Below are 20263 nucleotides of genomic sequence, written 5' to 3' on the forward strand. Positions count from 1 at the left end.
TGACATTTTTTGCTTTCTTAAAATTTGGTTAGTTTAATTTTTTAATGCCTATTTTTTCACACACAAATGTGAGCCCCCAAAGAGCAGGGACCTCATCAGTCTTATTCACAGCTCATCCCCAGCAATTCAAACATCACTGGCATATGGAAGGTATCCAGCAAATATTGGATGGATGGATATATGTATAAATTTTTTTCAGACTTTAAGAAACAGCATAAATAAGAATTACACATCTTCAAAAAGAACTTCCACTGACTCATCACATTTCTACATTAGGATATGGGTATTACTGTTTTCTCTAGCTTTAGGAACTAAGTTTAGCCTAAGAAAACTGTAATTTCCCCAGAAGATAGTATAGATTCAAATAGATAGAATCAATACAGATATTCTCAGCTAGCTATTGGCCACAATCTTCATTCCTAGGACTGTGGGGTAAATATAAATGTACAAAGGGTGGTGCACCTGTAATTATGCATTGAATGAATGAAGGAATGCAAATCTCTTTAGCTCCCATTATCTATGTGATTGTGCATAGTATTGGAAGCAGAAGAATGAGGAGAGCTGTGCTTATTCTCATTGCTGTCTGTGTACTTTGTGTAGGGAACCAAGCTAACCACAGCTATTCTCAGGGAATGCTAGGAAGGATAACATCCAATTTCTGTCCTTGATGGACTTGCATTCTAAATAGAGACACTGACACATACGAAACAATAAATATCAATAAAAGCAACTGTATGATTAGTGCCAAGTGAGTGGTATAGACAGTGAATAATATGGGGGTACACAGGAGAATGTATTCATTAAGACCAAAAATACTCAGATGAACCTCTAAATGTGAATTGTACTTAGACAAGTGGCCAGGAAGGGAGATCATATGCAATTCAAGAAATACCACAAAAAATGGTATACAGAGATGCCGACCAAACAGGCAGAATAGTACAGCCTCATTGGGATGGTAATACCTTGTTAGGGTTCTGTAAGGATCTGGTCCTCAGTTTTACAGGTCCAGAACTTCTCATTTTTTCCTAATCATCCAGGGTAAACACGGTCTCAAAGAGTTAATTCACATCGTTGTGCAACCATAACAAGAGAAATCTACAAGAGACTCATGCAAATTATAAAGACAGTTTATTCATTTATAATGAGGACCTTACAGTGAGTAGGATGATTGCATCTGATATCCAAGTCACCCTTTCCCATTATCAGAGAACCTGGGAAGTTGAATTAGTAATCAGAATGTCTTCTGGTAAAAACAGAATCCAAACAAAGGACTGTTTTTGTTTTGAATGGGGATCTGCTCAGGACAGAAATGTAAGTGGTCAACGTGGAGAATTAAGAAAAGAAAAATCAGACTTTAGAGACAATAGCAAGCCAACTATTACTTGTTACATCCACAGCCAACCTTATGTGAATCATTTGAATGGAAATCTAAATTATAACTCTTAAAATTTGTATTTCAATTTTTGCAAAGCTTTTGATATATTAACTTTCTTAATATTCACTGATCTGAGTCTAGTTTTGAAAGAAAACAAGAATTAAGGAAATACTCCATCTTTAGTTTCAGTTTCCTTTGCTGTTGGTTTATCTTTAAGACTTTGTGGCATCAGGCCAAAAAGAAATAGTCTGCCCTAACAAGGCTTATTACAGACCCAGAAAAAAAATGCTTTCCGAGAAACTACTGTGCTTAGAAGAAATTTCCTAAAAAGTGAGCAGAAGGAGTTCAGTGATTTCTGTAGACTGGGAATCCCCTCAGCTGATGTACAGTACATCTTGGAAGTATGGGAGAGGGGGAAAGCTTTGCCTTTCATGGTTTTGACTGAATTGCCAAAGATTCCCTTAGCTAAGAATGTGTGGTAATACTGGCTACACTCTTTAGTTACCTCTGTGTCTCATAATTCACAGCCAGGGCAAAGTGAGTGAAATATACTTAAAATCATCATGCTTGGGAAAGCCTGAGAATAACTTCTGTTTGTATGCATATTTAGAGCATGCAGCGTTTTGCTTTTCTCACACTTGAAGTATATAGTTTGGTCTCTCACTTGCTCTGTGATCTTCAACTGCTTGTTAGGTCTGTCACTATGCTTCAGTTTTCTTATTTTCAGATATGCATTATAAAACCTAACCTATCCACCTTTCAGGATGTTCTAAAGATGACAGATTATTAAAAAGATATTTTAACAAGTCTAAATGAATTTTTCACTGGCCAACATTTCAAAAATATAGCCAGCTTTCTGGCCAAGTTTCAGCTAATCTCCTAGGTGCAGCAAATAGTATTTTCCCTCTGGATGATGTAGTTATTTGTGTGGTCAGATGTATCTGTTAGTCTGCAGCATTCACCAACCATAGGCATGACTCTCCTGGTGGAACAGAGGGTTGAAATCATGCAGCATTTATTCTTAGGAAAGGGCTTATATAGGTAACATAGCTTACCTTTGATGAGTAAGAGTATGCTGTGAATTTACAAAACAAGACAGAAGACGATTTCTCATTTTTCTTCTTTGTGCTATAAGTCCTAGCCTGAAAAAGAAAGAAAGAAATTCAAATGATAAGAATTGGAAGAGAAGAAATAAAAATTTTGCATAGGAGATTGTCTAAATAAACCCCCCCCCAAGTTTACTAAGTTTTAGAAATAATAGAATTTATCAAAGTGGATGGCTAGAAGATCAGTGTACTACACTACTACATCAGTAACAAAATAATTTTAATGTTATTTTATAAAAATAATTTGTAGTAGTAATAATACTTAAAAACATAAAATACTTAGGAACAAAACTAACAAAAGGCAAGCAAGACTTGTCTGCAGAAAATGTGGATGAATTTTTCTAAAATATGCCAAGGAAAATAATGTTGAGATTAAATATAGAAAGATTATCCTTTTGCTAAAGTCCGGGAAAACTTAAGTTAAATAATATTTTGTTTAGGTGCATGTATATAAATAAAACCAATTTTAAAAAGTAAGGGAATGATGATTACACAACAGTGTGAATGTACTTAATGACACTGAACTGTACACTTAAAAATGGTTAAGATGGTAAAAAGTTATGTATATTTTACCACAGTTTTTAAAAAGGCAAGGGAAGAATAAACATAGAATTCAGGATAGTGGTTATCTTGGGGTTAGAAGAGGCAGGGGAATGGGATAGGGAAGGAACACATAACTATATTTTAACTTAAAGTGTTCTATTTCTTGATCTGAGTGGTGAGTTCATGGGTTTTCATTGTATTACAAATATAAGAATATATGCATACATGGATCAGAGATGACAGTGTATGTATCATCAACTAAACTGTTAATCCAAATCTATACACCTGTGGTCCATTAGAAGTTAATTTACTATAAAGTTCTCATTTCAGGGTAAGAGTGAGAGTAAGTTTTAGATCCCTGAATTCTCCTTTGGAGAGAAGCCAAAGAAATGTGGCATAATTATGGCACTGCTTTTCTGAGTTATTTCATATCTTAGTAATTGAGAAGTTTCCAAGAGTATTAAATTGTAGCAGTATTTTGGCTTAACAGAGTGAATAATGGATTTAAATCAGCCTGCTGTTCAGAGAGGGACATTGAGTTGTTAATCCAGAGATCAAAGAACTGGAGGGGGAGAAATGGCAAGATTATGGTTAGTGAATTAAATTGAATACATGAGATGGTAGGAGATAAAGCCAGAGGACAGGCAGAGAGGAGAAGGAGGTGGGAATTGGTTTCCTTTCCTTTTACTCTCCATCCCCCCATATATATCTATTTCTCTCTCTGTGTGCCTCTCTTTCTTTTTTTTAAACTTTGTCTCTTCAGCCCTCTTCCTGCTTTCTTTGTCTCTTCTCTCTTTTTTCTTTCTATTTTACTTTCTTTCACTCTCCCTGTCTCTGTCTCATTTTCTTTCTTCATGGCTCCAGTAGGGCAGGAAGACTATGGAGTAAGATGTAGACAACTCCCAATACAGGGGGCTCTCAAGTTATACATGGTTCTTAAGACAGAGAGATGGCTGAAGGATGGCTGGTTTTACTGCTTAAGCTGCTTAGTACTGCAATTTATTTTACAAAATTATTATTAAAATTAATATTTAATGTATGCTTTCTTTCTTTTGTGCTGTGCTGCTTTTTAACATTTACCATATTTAATTTTAACAATCACTGTGTGAGATGTACCTGTTTTATAATAAACTAAAATGGGATTGCGTAGCCAGATTCAAATTCAAATAGTCTAACCCGAGTCCAACCACTCTATTGTACTGCCTGATCAGGATTAAAAAAAGTGTGTATCAGTCAGGGACCTGGAAAGAAACTGGGGGTATACTCAGCTGGACTTTAGAAAAAAAATTTAATGAAGGTGTGGGTAGCAGTAAGGAACCAACAAGGGATATTGAGGGCATCCAGAAAGAAGCTAATTATCATCTCTCAGGAAGAGGCAAAATAAGGGAAGGAATCTAGTGATACCCCCATTATGTATTAACTGGAACCTAGTGATATACCCATTATGTATTAGCATAAACATTTTTATGAAAAATAACTAAAATAACTAATGGTTTAGTGAAAAGAATAGCATTGTTTCACATTTTTGAAATCCCTTTAATGTCTATCTTGATAGAAGATAGATTCTCATATCTCCTTTTGCATTTAATTTGTTGCAGTATTAAATGCCATGTAGCCTCTGGGAAACTGGGGAGAGAATGAAAATTAAAAGGATAAATAACATCGTAATATTGCTATGAAAATAGTTTTGACTTTACAGGTTTTCTGAAAGTGTCTCAGGGAGAGTGTGGGAGGTGGGGAGTGTCACACCTTTAGAACTGCTTTGTTATTGTATAGATACTATAGCACAGTATGGTCAGTGCTCATTTGACCATTTCGTAGTTGCTATACAGTGAACACTTAAGACTATGACCACAGAGTACACATATAATATTTGGTGATTATATTGATTAGAACTATTAATGCAAAATAAAAAACAGAACAGTAATGACATAAGAAATTAATGAAAAAATACAAATGATACACCACACTATTACTACTATAAATTAACAATGGTAAAACCACAAATATTTGAAGCACCTATGAGTGTTCTAAGAGCATTTTTCAATACTACACATGCAATTTTATGGATCACTTACTTTACAACTAGAAGACCACTTCATGCATAATCTGGTGAAAACCATTTGGTCTTCTGTGCTCTAGGTATCTAGAGTCCCATTTTACCAGCAAGTATTGAGCACCAGCAAGTAGGTACTATGGATGCTACAGGAGTACAAGGTAAGTATGACATGGTCTCAGTCCTGAAAAAGTGAATATTATAAAACAACCACTGACTGACAGACAGTCATGGAAACTTAGAGACTGTCAAAGAGATCCCATGATTGCTGAGAGGAGTCCTGGAATCTTCTAAGAGAGGAAGACGTAAGCAGATGAGAAGAATGGAGTGTTATAGTGGAGGTATAAGGGTGAGTGATCCATTCTACAGTGTATATGTGTAGGATACCTCAAGAAAAGATATGGCAGGTAACTTTTTTTTTAAGTGCAATTTTTCCTTTTTTTAAAACATTTTTTATTGAGTTATAATCATTTTACAATGTTGTGTCAAATTCCAGTGTACAGCGCAATTTTTCAATTATACATGAACATATATATATTAATTGTCACATTTTTTTCTCTGTGAGATACCATAAGATCTTCTATATATTTCCCTGTGCTATACAGTATAATCTTGTTAATCTATTCTACGTTTTGAAATCCCAGTCTGTCCCTTCCCACCCCTCGCCCCCTTGGCAACCACAAGTTTGCATTCTATGTCTATGAGTCTGTTTCTGTTTTGTATTTATGTTTGTTTTTTTTTTAGATTCTGCATATGAACGATCTCATATGGTGTTTTACTTTCTCTTTCTGGCTTACTTCACTTAGAATGACATTCTCCAGGAGCATCCATGTTGCTGCAAATGGCATTATGTTGTTGGTTTTTATGGCTAAATAGTATTCCACTGTATAAATGTACCACATCTTCTTTATGCAGTCATCTGTTGTTGGACATTTAAGCTGTTTCCATGTCTTGGCTATTGTAAATAGTGCTGCTATGAACATTGGGGTACAGATGTCATTTTGAAGTAGGATTCCTTCTAGATATATGCCCAGGAGCGGGATTCCTGGGTCATATGGTACGTCTCTTCCTAGTCTTTTGAGGAGTCTCCATACTGTTTTCCACAGTGGCTGCACCAAACTGCATTCCCACTAGCAGTGTAGGAGGGTTCTCTTTTCTCCACAGCCTCCCCAGCATTTGTCATTTGTGGACTTTTGAATGATGGCCATTCTGACTGGTGTGAGGTGATACCTCATCATAGTTTTGATTTGCATTTCTCTGATAATTAGTGATATTGAGCATTTTTTCATGTGCCTATTGATCATTTGTATGTCTTCCTTGGAGAATTGCTTGTTTAGGTCTTTGGCGCAATTTTGGATTGGGTTATTTGTTTTTTTCTTATTAAGTTGTATGAGCTGCTTAAATGTTCTGGAGATCAAGCCTTTGTCGGTTTCATTTGCAAAAATTTTCTCCCATTCCGTAGGTTGTCATTTTGTTTTACTTACGGTTTCCTTTGCTGTGCAGAAGCTTGTAAGTTTCATTAGGTCCCATTTGTTTATTCTTGCTTTTATTTCTATTGTTTGGGTAGACTGTCCTAGGAGAACATTTTTGAGATGTATGTGAGTTAATGTTTTGCCTATATTTTCCTCTAGGAGGTTAATTGTATCTTGTCTTATGTTTAAGTCTTTGATCCATTTTGAGTTTATTTTTGTGTACGGTGTAAGGGAGTCTTCTAGCTTCATTGATTTACATGCTGCTGTCCGGTTTTCCCAACACCATTTGCTGAAGAGACTGTCTTTATTCCATTGTATATTCTTGCCTCCTTTTTCGAGGATCAGTTGACCAAAAGTTTGTGCGTTCATTTCTGGGCTCCCTATTCTGTTCCATTGGTCCATATGTCTGTTTTTGTGCCAATACCATGCTGTCTTGATGACTGTAGCTCTGTAGTATTGTCTGAAGTCTGGGAGAGTTATTCCTCCAGCCTCTTTCTTTTTCTTCAGTAATGCTTTTGCAATTCTAGGTCTTTTGTGGTTCCATATAAATCTTACTATGATTTGTTCTAGTTCTGTGAAATATGTCCTGGGTAATTTGATAGGGATTGCATTAAATCTGTGGATTTCCTTGGGCAGTATGGCCATTTTAACAGTATTGATTCTTCCAATCCAGAAGCATGGGATATCTTTCCATTTTTTAAAATCTCCTTTAATTTCCTTAATCAGTGTTTTATAGTTTTCTGTGTAAAATTCTTTCACCTCCTTGGTTAGATTTACTCCTAGGTATTTCATTACTTCGGGTGCTATTTTAAAGGGGATTGTTTCTTTACTTGGCAGGCAACTCTTGAATAGAGTCTTGAAATATGAGTAGGTATTAGACAAGTGGATAAAGGAGAAGGACATTTCAGGTAGAAAATAGCATGGAAATGGCAAATAATTGAGTATAGACTGGAGTAGAGTGTTAAAGGAGGTGACAAATAGAAACAACATTCACAGAGATATGCTAAGCAATGTGGACTTTATTCTGAAGGCAATGAAAAGGTATTGAAAGATTTTAAAAGGAGAGTATTGTCAGATTCACATTTTAGAAGATGTTAGAGAAAGCCAGAGTTGAACAATAGTTAAAGCAGTAAAAACAGATTTTGTTCAGAACTATTGTAATGGGGGAAGAGAGACCTCAGTATACAACTGGGCTCAATTCTGAATGCTCCATGGAAAAATAGGGATTTATAGCCAAGGAGTGTGTGTGTGTGTGTGTGTGTTTGTGTTTGTGTGTGTGTATGTGTGTATGTGTATATATGTATGTGGTGGAGCAGGGGATTAGCGGATGGAAAATTACTAAGGGAGTAGGGTAATTTTTGCTAAACTGACCTAATAGAATTCTTGTTGAATACAAGTCAGAGTGATATCACTGGGGGATGGTGGGAGATGAGGAGTTTGACCAAATATCAAGAGTGATTAGATATAAAGGGTGGAGGATTCTTGGTAAAGTGACTTAGCAGGATTCTTGCTAAAAGTGGATTCTCCAAAGACAAACATGGAAACCTACTGAAGAAGAGGTTCAGAAGAACAAACTAAAGGTTGCTCAAGGAAGAGAGTCTTTGTCAGAGGTTACTTTGAAGCATTATTGGAGGGTGGAAGACTGAGGCAGGGAGACCAGGGAGGTTCTTAACAGTAGTCTGGACAAGAGCTAATTGGGTCCTGAAGTTTACTCACAGAGATAGGATTGAAAGGGTAAATTAAAGAAATTTAATGTGATAGGGATTGTACTTTCAGGTACTGTTATTTGAAGTATAAATGACAAGAGGTCCCTAATCATTGCTTTGTTTCCTACTATCATCTTTAATGGGCTGAATAGAATATATGTGTATGAATGTGTGTGTATGGGTGTATAGGTATAGATATATTTGTTGTTTGGTTGACATATAAAAGACAATTTAGATGACTTTATTTTCAGAATCTTGTGACAACCTGGGATTTGATGAAGTCAGGGCAGGTAGCCCATGGGCATATGGCTTTGTTGAAGAGAGGCCTGTGGTCATGGGAGAGGTAGGGACAGACCTGGTCTTTTTTTGGGTATTGCTGTAGATGGCAGAGAACATACCTTGAAATAGAGTTCTGTATTTCTGAATTCATGCATTTGGAAGGACTTTTACAAATGTGACAGACTTAATCATTTGGGACAGGAAATAACTATAAAAGATACATATATATATAGGAGATAAGTATATATGATATTGATACCTTAATAAGATACGTGTATATGATAACTATAGTGAGAGCACCATAAAAGTAAGTGTATTTTGTTAAGTATGGTGCATCCCCCTTTCCTTCCCATAAATCAGAGATTTAAATAAAGTATATGTGAATTTTATAAATATTTTGTTCCATTTTTAATCAGAAGCTTTAGAAAATATCTAGTTTTAATTTTGATTCATTGTTAGTTGTCTTTTGGGGGGTGAGGACTCTTAAGAATGTAGTTCAATATGATGTAGTTCAGTAGTGCATGTCACTATATTTTAGATCATATTTTAGTTTTTTTTTCAAGTTTTTATTGACAATTTGTCTTTTCTTTGTGAACAGTTCACAGAAAAAGGCAAAATCATGATTTATGGGAAATCATGTAAAGTCTGTGATTTAACTCAGGGTATTTCCAATATAGTAGCAGCTTATTGAGCAGCACCAAGCAACTGTATCTGTATTTATGGTGCCAGGATTTCCAGCAAGTGTAGTTATCTTTCTTTGGTACTTAAGTGAAACTATAATTGCAGTGTACATAATGATCTCAGTCTCAGAATTTGTAGACAAGGCAAGAAGAAACAACTAACACTGCCTTGCCAATCCCTCTCAAAAAAACAAACAGACAAAATCCCAAACAGTTGCGTGTGTGTGAATGTACTGTTATTTATAATCCATGGAATGCACTGGATACATCAAAAAAGATTTATATTTGTTGGTTCTGGAAATCTTTTACGAACAAGGTGTATTAATTCTATTTGGGTATATAAGTACTGTACTCAATAAACAAAAATAATGAAATATAATTTTTCCTTTTCTACCAGCATTATCCAGAACTACTCCATCTGTTTGAAAGCTCCTCTTGGTTAATTAGAAGAAACAGTTCTGGACTTCTAAATCACTGTGAGTATTTGGCATCTCAGGTTCCATATATTTAAAACCAAACCTGCATCTTTCTTTGCTAAACCATAACCTCCTCTGATCTACCTATTACTGTTAGTGGCAGTACTAGTCTTTTAAACTTCAAAACCTCAGATTTTTTTCTTTGATCCTTTCACTGCCTCTACTTCAGATACAAATCCTTAGCATTTTCCTTGATTTCTGTCCTCTGCTTCAGCCTTTACATACAGTCTGTCACTGTCTTATTGGTTCTTTTTGAAATGTAATTTCATTGTATTTCTTTTCACCATTACCATCTTGTTTTAGCCATTATTATTGCAGTAAAACACACGTAACATGAAAGTTACCATTTTAATCATTTAAAAGTATAAAATTCAGTGGCATTAAGTATATTCACAATGTTGTATAATCATCACTGTCTCTAGTTCCAGAACTTCATCTTCACTCCAAGCAGAAATTCTGTATCCATTGCTTCCTTCCAGCAGGCACTGACAACCGTTAATCTGCTTTCTGTTTTTATGGATCTGCCTATACTGAATGTTTCAAATAAATGAAATCATACAGTAGGTTGCCTTTTGCATCTGGCTGTTTTTACTGAGTGTGTTTTCAGGGTTCATTCATGTAGTAGCATGTATCAGTATTTTATTCCTTTATTTATGGCTGAATAATATTACATTGATGAACATTTGGGTGTTTCTGCCTTTTGGCCATTGTGAATAATGTTGTTTTGCAAATGTAAGCAAAGTAAAGGTGGTACACAGAACTTGTAAAAAATAATGAAGATTGATCCAAAATATGCTGAAAAATTGTAACAATGGTTTGAGAATGACTTGAAGTTTGGAAAAGATAGACCTGAGCTATGGCAACATATTCCATTTCCCAAGCTTTCCCAGTTCCAACCAGCCTTTTACATCATCCCTACATAATTTAGAATAACTTGGATAGGGTCATTTTCTTGTTCATTAGCATTTAATGAATACTCATTTTATAGAGGGCACAATTCAAGATTTTTTTAGCTATGTATTTGATGCCCTTCAACTTTCCAGCCAAACCAATCTAATTATGATTTTCAAAACTCACCTTATACTTTCCTACAACTGTGCATTCCTTCTTGGCATTCCTCTGCTGTGGGTCCCTTTCCCCATAGTTTCTATTGCAGTTCAGTCATCCTAATCTTATTTATTGAAGGTTTGTTATCTGCCAGGCACAGGAATACTTTTTTATTTGCAGCAAATAGTGTCATGAAGAAGTAGAGTGTTACAAAAACAAATAGGACACCTAATTTAGTTTAGATTGAAGGAAGGGGTGGTTTCAAAGATGACCTCTTGAAGAAAATGTCATTTAAGCTGAGATACAAGTGACAAGTAGGCATTAGCTTTAGTGAAGGAATGGACGAAGGGAATAGTATGTATAAATGTACTGAGATAAGAAGGAGCGTGGCTCAAGTATGTTAACTCTTTCATTTGTTCATTTTGTTGTGAAGAAATTTAAGTATATGTTGTTTCTCACTAATAATGTACTGGTGGTCTATACTGCTTTACTTTAAAAAATACCAAATTTATCATATAGCCCTTACTCAGTGAATTTTTATTTTTAAAGATAAAAATAAATCCAAAAAAATCACTGCAAATACCAAATAATAGATGCAGGTCTTAAAACTATCCAGGGAATTCATATAGAAGTCCCATTTCTATGCAGAAAGTTATAGATTTATGGTACATGTATATATAACATTTATACTATATATTATATTATCATGGAATAAATATACAAATTTATATACAAATCCCCTAGGTAACATTTTGGTTTCTCATTTTTGCTTATAGGCACCAGTCAAAAAGCTAGTCAGTAGGAGGGCCTGTTGCGTTCCAGGCATCCTCCTCTGCTATTTTCTGTGCATTCTCTGATGTGCTTTGTAGTTGGTTCTTTGATATCAATGAGAAGGATACACAAAAGATGAATTTAAATTGTCCTTTTGTTTTCAGATAAACAGAAATACCCGATTTTTTTTGGTAATTCTATAACTATTTTCATTTTTGAGATGTGTAGATGTCTATATAAAGAGTGCTGTAACAGCTGAGATTTTTGGATACATGCAGGGAAACTAACTCTGGCTAGCTTCTGCAGGAAAGGAATTTGATTGATAGTTAAAGAATCTACAGGAAGACTGAAGAATTAGACTTGAAAAATGTAGAAAAACCTAAAGCTGCTAGGTGGCAGGAAGGACTAGCCTAAGTCATGTTACAGGAACGTGTTAGGATCCACTGTTAAAAGACTTACAGTACTGCCTCTTTAAACATTTCTTGGTGATAGCATCTTTGTGGTGCTAGATATAGTCAAAGTCTAGGGAAGGAGTGGTCTGGTTGAGACCTTATTCTATCTACCAGGGAGGAACTCCTTCCTTTGGCTTCTACCTTTTGGCCTCCTTCCAAACTCACATAATAAGGAATTTTCCCTGAGTAAGGACGGAGTTTGAACCTAGGAAGTCCCCTTAAAAAAGAGATAGCTGTCCTCCACAACTACTTACTAAAATATGTTTTCAGAACAGTTCTGTGTAATGACAGGTGGCTGTATGCCTCTTGAAATACAAGGTGAAATTGTTTATAAAGAATCTTACATTTCTGAATAACATATGATTGTTTCTGTTTTAAGAAGGGTTTTGCTAGTTTATTAGAGAAAAATGATTTTGATTTTTTTCAATGTGAAACTATCTTAGATATCCCTACCTTTTATCACAGAGGCATGACTTAAAAAAAGACATTTTTCTAAGCAAAAGAATCACAAAGTAAAGGTGATTGCCAGATGAGCATATATATTTATTTTTCAACATTTACTTTGGTAGACAAAGAATTTCATATTTAAAATATGTCCAAAATATTGCTATAATTTATAAGAATAGATAAACCAAAATTCATGGTAAACACATATATCCTAATTGCTTCAAAACATCTCAATGAAAAAAAAGCCAAGTTGTTAAAAAAAAAAAAACCAAGATCAGAGCTACTAATTCAGTTATAAAATATTCGCACTGTTACGAGTTACCCTTACCTTATAATTATCTTCATAGTATATTTCATGAATTACAGATTAAAAAAAAATAAAACAAGGTGATATATAAAAACTTTTTCCATTTATATGCATATATAATTTGGGGGGAAAGAAATGTGGATTTGAATAAAAAATTACTTCAGGAATGTTTATTACACACATGGGTGCTTTTGACTTACAAGCCATGGTCTTGACTCCAGTAATAATGTTATAGTGTAACATGAAATATATAGATCAAGTACAGACATAACTTTTAGAGACAGAGATGTTTTTATAGCCACAGCAGAATAGTTATAAGCAAAAAACCTCCTAGAAAGTTTCCTAAACCTTGAAATGCATGAGTGTACATTGCAACAGGCAGCAGAAAATCGGTTTCCTATTAAGAACTCCCATCATTTCAGTAGTCACAGTTACAGTTGTTCTAGGTTTTCAAATCCTCTTTCCTAGGACTTCATATGTTCTGATATTTCAAAAAATTCATTCTTTCAACTTTCTGTAATGAGAAGATGAGAGTTTTTACAAACTTGATCTGTTCTTGTTTCCCAGTGATCTAAGAGTTGACTTGAGAAAACGTATGGCAGGAAAGGGAAGCTAGTTATAACCAAAAACCCCTTATCAGAACACTTCACACAGGATCATAACAGAATCATTCTGCAGTTGTCTTTATTTTTTCAAAAGATTTCTCTTGGAAAAAACAGATTATAAAATGGAAGTAATCTGGTAACCTACCTTGATTATAACATTTGCTTGCTTTGACTTGGAATTTAGGCATCTTTGTCCCTTATGTGCTTTCAGGGTGATACTGTTAAAGGAAGATCCAAACAGTCTTAAATTTTGGATGGAAAAACATAAAAACAAAACAAAAAGCCACCGCCAATGTCATCTTCATTGAGTACGTTACTTACATCACTTCTGTTTTGTCACAGTTATTAGTTGGGTAAATTATGGAGACTTTCTCAATGTCTGCCACTTTCACTGCTTTTACTCCACGGCCTATGCAAAGACACCGTCCCCCTTTAAACATGGGAAATCCTAGAACAGATCATAGCATCAGTTACTAATTCATCTGATTGCAACAGATGGCTGTAGTTTATCGTCTTGTTGAAGGAGATGGGCCAAGTTTTCATTAAGGATAAAGATAGTAGTTTGTCAGATAGCAGTCGACACTGATCTTACTGGAAAAGGAGCTTAAGTAAGAAATTGATGATTTCCTCTTTGAATTTGTAAGCAAACCATTAAAGAATAAAGAGAAGCATGAAAGAAGTTTATTAGATATCAAGCTTATCTGCCTCTTGCTTTTATGCTCAAAAATTTTTCCAGGAAGCTAATAACATTATCTCATATAAAATCTTTTTAGCAAACATTTAAATATTACTAAAGGCTCCTGCCAATTCTGTAGCCAAATAAATTCCATGAAATTATCACTGTTAGTTTCAACAATCATCTCTGATGTTTAAAGTATTTCTAATATTCTCTACCAAAGCTGTAGTAACTTCTAATGTGTAAGGTTAAATAAAAATTTACTATATCTTTTAGTATAAAAGTGGAAGAAAAGACATTTGAAGCATTAGAAAAGAAACTTATAGGTTTAGAAGTAAAAAGTACCATATACCTTTCACAGTTGTAGCACAGAGTATCACAGCCAAGACTATAACCATGCTCTTCAGACTCATGTTTGTCTGTTGCTGCTGCTTGGACTTTGAGACTCTTCTTGGAGGGAGTAGGAATGCTGAGCATGGAAGAAAATTCTTAATTGATATATATAAAGCATTCTGTACACAATCCTCTTATGGCACAGGAATTTCCCTCCTTGAGTCATGTTCCTTTCTTCCAAGAGTTTCTGTTTTGTTCTCATCTAAGTATTACTGTCCCTTCCTTTTGTTCAATGTTGAAAGTGATACGAATGTGAAAGCAGTTTGTAGACAGTAAAGAGCTGTATAAGTTAGAATAGGATACACCCAGATGGGAACTAGCCTTAAGGTAGCATTTCCTAGAAATGTATTTAATTGTTGGATTACCTGGGGCAGTGGAATTCTGATTGCCGTTCATTCTTTCATTCAAGAAGATTGTCTTCCTGTTTTCAGTCCTGTGAATTCATCCTCTGTCCTTCATATAACTATACTAAAGAACATTCTTTTAAAAAACCCAATTTTTTCTCTTTCCTTGTTTTTAAATCATATATGAGGCCTATTTTAACATCAGACAACCTTTTAATTTCACCTTGTTTCTATTTTGCTGACTATAACAGCTAATGAAGTCTATTGAAGAACTGTACTTCTGAATTTATATCCGTTTCTTTTTGCATGTTTAACAATTTTTACATATATATATCTCAAACACTTATTTAGTACATAAAGTTGTGTAAGTTGTAGATTTTTATAAAAGATTCTTTTTTTCTCGTGTGTTTTTATTTCTTGGATTTTGCTTTGATGTAACTCTTGTTTTCTTTGTATCTTTACTTTTTCCTCTTTAGTTTTCTAAATCTACTTCAAATATGTCACTTGCATACACTTAAACATCATATCAAAGGGACTTTTAAAAAATAGGTGAATTTAATTATTGTGTAATTGATAATCTGTAAGCTTTTAAAAATGCTTCCTTGCTGTTTCTTTTCTGTCTTTGTTTTCCTTGGTTTCTTTCTAACTATGAATGTATTTTCTTTAACATTTTCTGACATGATTTGAACAAAATACTTTGTTTTATGTTTTGCTAGTAACCTTAAAAGTGTTTTTACCTGACTTTTTCTAATTATTTACATCTACCATGAATAGAATCTTGTTTCCTCCCTTTGTAAGATGAGGAAAAAAATCACTGTAACTTTCTTTCAAATATTTCTTATTTCCTAGTTTTTTTTAGTATAACCTGGGATTTATAACTAGTTTACTATTTTCAGATGATGATTTTGCATTATGCAACTTTTTTGGGGAGAATTATTACATTTTTAAAAACTGAAGTGTAGTCATGTATACTGTGTCAATCTCTGCATAGTGTCCAGTCATACATATACGTATTTGTTTTCATATTTTTCATTAAAGGTTATTATAAGATACTGAATATAGTTCCCTATGCTATACAAAAGAAAATTGTTTTTTTAATCTATTTTTATATATAGTAGTTAATATTTGAAAATCTCAACCTCCCAAATCTATCCCTTCCCACTCCTTTTCCCCTTAGTAACCATAGATTGTTTACTATGTCTGTGAGTCTGTTTTGTAGGTGAGTTCATTAGTCTCTTCTTTTTTCTTTTTCTTGTTTTTTTTTTTTTTGATTCCGCATATGAGTGATATCATGTGGTATTTTTCTTTCTCTTTCTGGCTTCACTTAAAATGACAATCTCCAGATCTATTCATGTTGCCACAGATGGCATTATTTTATTCTTTTTTATGACCGAATAGTATTCCATTGTATAAATATACCACAGCTTCCTTATCCAGTCATCTGTCGATGGACATTTAGGTTTCCATGTCTTTGCTATTGTAAACAGTGCTGCTATGAACATTGGGGTGCTTGTATCTTTTCGAATTAAAGTTCCCTCCAGATATATACCCAGGAAAGGAATTTCTGGATCATATAGTAAGTCTGTTTTTAGTTTTTTGAGAAATCTTAATACTGTTTCCATAATGGCTGCACCAAACTACATTCCCACCAACTATGTAGGAGGGTAACTTTTTCTCCACACCTTTCACAGCATATATCATTTGTGGACTTTTTAATGATGGCCGTTCTGACTAGTGTGAGGTGATACCTCATTGTAGTTCTGATTTGCATTTCTCTGGAGAGTTATCATTACATTTTATTTTGAAATCATTTATTTATTTAGACATATCCTGCGTTAAATTATTTTATCAACCAGTACAAGTCGTCAAAACCTCTTAGTCTTGGAGAGAAGCAAGATGGTGGAGTAGGATGCTTGTAGTTCACCCTCCCCACAAATACACCAAAACTCACATCTACGGACCTACTCAGCCAACCAGAACACCTGCCGAACTCCGACAGAACATCGCCCTCTTCGAACGACAAGGACACCAAAAATCTGGTAAGAGAAAAGGAAAAAAGAAAGAAGAAAAAGCAAACCAGTGCGGGACCAGTCCTGTGGTGAGGGAGCGGCAAAGGAGGACTGGCGCTTGTTCAGTGGGTCTCCCTCTCCAACGGAGAGGCCAGCGGGACGGAGGGGGAGCCTCTGAGGCTCAGATCTGCCCTGAGCACCCCTTGACCGACAGAACTGAGTTAAACGGGCACAAAGGGTCCTTGCAACACCCAGCCCAAGACACGAGCCAGCAGTTGGGGCTGGTACAGGCTGCCTGAGCCCTGTAGAGGACTGGGGCAGCTGCACTGAGGCAGCCCTGAGGGACTGCAGGGTGCTGTGCGCTGTAGCTGGGAGGGGAGCAGAACAACCTCAGTTCCCCATAAATTGCGAAAAAAGCAAAGCAAGACGGCTGGTGTGCCCTGGCTGGAGGGGTGCCGTAGCCCTTGTTTCCTCAGACCTGCGCCGTCATTACTGGCGCTTCTCCCGAGAAGAGAGGCGGGGCGCAGCCGCAGCTGCCATCTCCTCCTGTGTGCAGCACCTGGGTGGGGGTGGGGGCTGCGGCAGGGCCAAGCCCTGAATCCGCACCCGGGGGCTCCACAACCTCCTAGGCAGGACTGAGACTTGTTTACAGCCCGAGGCAGATAGGATCTTTCTGCCTGGCACCTCAGAGAACTCGAGCCGCCAGGACAAACAAGGAGCTGATTGTACACGGAGCGGGGCTGGGCCATCCTGCGGTCTTCCCCGATCCCGCCTTCAGAGCACCGACCAGAGGCAGAGCGGGCAGCTGCACAGAGCAACAGGCAGCAACCACTTTCCTGTCAGGAGAGGGCAGGCAGCAACCCGCTTTCCTGGCAGGAGAGGGCAGGCAGCAACCCGCTTTCCTGGCAGGACCGCAGCACCTGACCACCATGTTGAGAGGGAGCGCAATCCACCACCTGCCTCGCCCGAGCCCAGCATCTGACTGTGGGATTGGGAGGGGGAGTGACCCGCGCACCCACCAGGTAAGACCTCAGCACCTGACCCAGTGTTGGGAGGGGGCGCGATCTGCTAACCAGCAGCCACTGGGAGCAGCACAAATGAGGGCGCCAACCGAGGGCCTCTGGAAATGGCAAGCTGAGTTTGCAAAAGAGAGCGAAGACACAAAGACCTCTCAATAAAATCATTAGGAGCACACTGTCTCCAGGAGAACTAGATAACTGATACTTCTTAAGCCACAGTGCCAGAGAGATATGAGCAATATGAAGAAGCAGAGGAACCACTCCCAATTAAAAGATTAAGAGAAATCCCCTGAAAGCATGATCAAGGAAATAGACACTGATGGCCTACTAGATCAAGATTTCAAAAAAGGAGTGATAAAAGTATTGAAGGAACTAAAAGAAATAATAGTGTTTAGAGATATAAAATATGTCAAAAATGAAATAGAAGCTATAAAGAAGAACCAAGTAGAATTAGTAAACTCATTTGCTGAGATGAGAGCTGACCTAACGACTGTACAAAGCAGGCTAGATAATGCAGAGGAACGAATAAGTGACCTAGGAGACAGGACAACAGAAAGCACCCAATCAGAACAGCTGAGAGAAAAACAAATGAGAAACAATGAAAACAATATAAGGGACCTATGGGATAATATAAAGCATGCCAATCTATGCATAATAGGGGTTCCAGAAGGGGAAGAAAGAACAAAAGAGACTGAAAATGTATTTGAAGAAATCATGACTGAAAACTTCCCAAACCTAAAGGAATCGGATATCCAAGTACAGGAGGCTCAGAGGGTCCCAAACAGACCCACACCAAGACATATCATAATCAAGATGGCCAGAGTCAAGGATAAAGAAATGATCCTAAAGGCAGCAAAAGAAAAACAAAGAGTGAGTTACAAGGGAACTCCCATAGGCTCTCAGCTGATTTCTCTACACAAACACTACAGGCCAGAAGGGAGTGGTAAGATATACTCAAAGTCCTGAGTGAAAAAAACATACAGCCTAGGATACTCTATCCAGCAAGGCTATCCTTTAGAATAGAAGGAGAGATAAAGAACTTAACAGACAAGCAAAAACTAAAAGAGTTTAGCAACACTAAACCCATGCTAAAAGAAATATTGACAGGTCTACTCTAAATAGAAAAGAAGCAGGATTCTACAAAAATGAGAAACTCATAACTGGAAAGGAGATAACTGCTGTGAATTACAAAAAGAATAAGCACAAAATTGTAAAAGAAGACATCTAAATCATTAAGAGTGGGAGAGGGAAGTAAGGAAAGCCACTGTTTTAAACAGTATGGAGAGTCCTCAAAAGACTAGGAGTAGGCTTACCATATGACCCAGGAATCCCGCTCCTGGGCATATATCCAGAAGGAACACTACTTCAAAATGACACCTGCACCCCAGTGTTCATGGTAGCACTATTTACAATAGCCAAGACATGGAAACAGCCTAAATGTCCATCAACAGATACCTGAATAAAGGTGATGTGGTATATTTATATGATATATACTGTTCAGCCACAAAAACCGACAACATAACGCCATTTGCAGCAACATGGATGTTCCTGGAGAATGTCATTCTAAGTGAAGTAAGCCAGAAAGAGAAAGAAAAATAACATATGAGATCGCTCATATGAGAAATATTAAAAAAAAAAACCCATAAATACAAAACAGAAACAGACTCATAGGCATAGAATACAAACTTGTGGTTGCCAAGGGGGCAGGGGATGGGAAGGGACAGACTGGGATTTTTAAATGTAGGATTGATAAACAAGATTGTACTGTATAGCACAGGGAGATATATACAAGATCTTGTGGTAGCTCATAGTGGAAAAGTGACAATGAATATATATATATATGTTCATGTATAACTGAAAAATTGTGCTCTACATTGGAATTTGACACAACATTGCAAAATGACTATTACTCAATTAAAAAAATGTTAAAAAAACCCAAAAACCTCTTAGTCTTTATTTTAATTAATCTCAAAGTAGCTGGAATATTATTTCTTTTTCTCATTCATTCATTCATTTAGCATGTATGATCCAAGACAAATTTTCTCACAGGAAAATAAAATAAAAGGAGTATGTTCTTGGATCTCATAAATCCTAATCCATTATTTTTTCTTCACTTCAAGACCTCAGGTAATATGTAGATTCAAAATTATGCAGAGTTGGAAGAGGAAATGGTTTTGTGCTTTAACCTTTTTACTTCTTTTTTGAACCATACAAAAAGGTTCTGTGGATGCTCTCTCCTTCCTTAACATCCTTTCCCTCTTTACTGCCTTTTCCTTCCAGAGTCCCTGCCTTTAAGTTTAACGGAAAGCACCACCCTATTCTACATAGTTCATTGCTCATTCATTTATTCAGCAAATACTTATTTCAGGTGTCTGCTACATGTCTGGCACTCTTTTAAGTATTGAAGATAGAACAGTGAACAAAACCAACCAAATTCCTTCTTGTGTCTTTCAAGTTTTGCAGCATTCTAACTTATTTATAGAAGGCAGTCTGCCTAATT

The 20263-nt window shown here is 36.2% G+C and overlaps 2 protein-coding genes across 13 annotated transcripts in view; one reads left to right on the top strand and one right to left on the bottom strand.

The window, feature by feature from the left end:
• The window catches only part of ART3 (ADP-ribosyltransferase 3 (inactive)), a 126431-nt gene that overhangs the window by 28696 nt on the left and 77472 nt on the right, over positions 1 to 20263 (top strand). For 10 of the 11 annotated variants that reach the window (XM_072941757.1, XM_072941755.1, XM_072941796.1 and 7 more), the window contains one exon: positions 9615 to 9693. The gene's annotated coding sequence lies outside the window, so the exon portion shown is untranslated. Of the gene's footprint in view, positions 1 to 9614; positions 9694 to 13611; positions 13631 to 20263 lie in introns of those variants that run through there. The other variant, XM_072941780.1, reaches the window with a different exon arrangement.
• Positions 13190 to 14411, bottom strand: CXCL11 (C-X-C motif chemokine ligand 11). 2 transcript variants are annotated; one of them, XM_072941840.1, is made up of 4 exons: positions 14351 to 14411; positions 13644 to 13770; positions 13468 to 13540; positions 13190 to 13231 (listed from the first exon to the last, which is right to left on the bottom strand). In XM_072941840.1, exons 1-4 carry the CDS (start codon positions 14409 to 14411, stop codon positions 13190 to 13192), a joined length of 303 nt encoding a protein of 100 aa, XP_072797941.1. The 2 variants fall into 2 exon arrangements, with proteins under 2 accessions (XP_072797941.1, XP_072797947.1); XM_072941846.1 differs by having other exon boundaries at positions 13216 to 13227.

The sequence above is a fragment of the Vicugna pacos genome, chromosome 2 (assembly GCF_048564905.1).
Source record: "Vicugna pacos chromosome 2, VicPac4, whole genome shotgun sequence".
Taxonomy (NCBI): domain Eukaryota; kingdom Metazoa; phylum Chordata; class Mammalia; order Artiodactyla; family Camelidae; genus Vicugna; species Vicugna pacos.

Coding starts and splice junctions, on each gene's coding strand:
- CXCL11 (XM_072941840.1), bottom strand. CDS start 14,411: ATGAGTCTGAAGAGCATGGTTATAGTCTTGGCTGTGATACTCTGTGCT. Junction 13,541..13,643: donor TGTGACAAAACAGAAGTGAT/GTAAGTAACGTA, acceptor TTCCTTTAACAG/TATCACCCTGAAAGCACATA. Junction 13,232..13,467: donor AAGCAAATGTTATAATCAAG/GTAGGTTACCAG, acceptor TTCTCATTACAG/AAAGTTGAAAGAATGAATTT.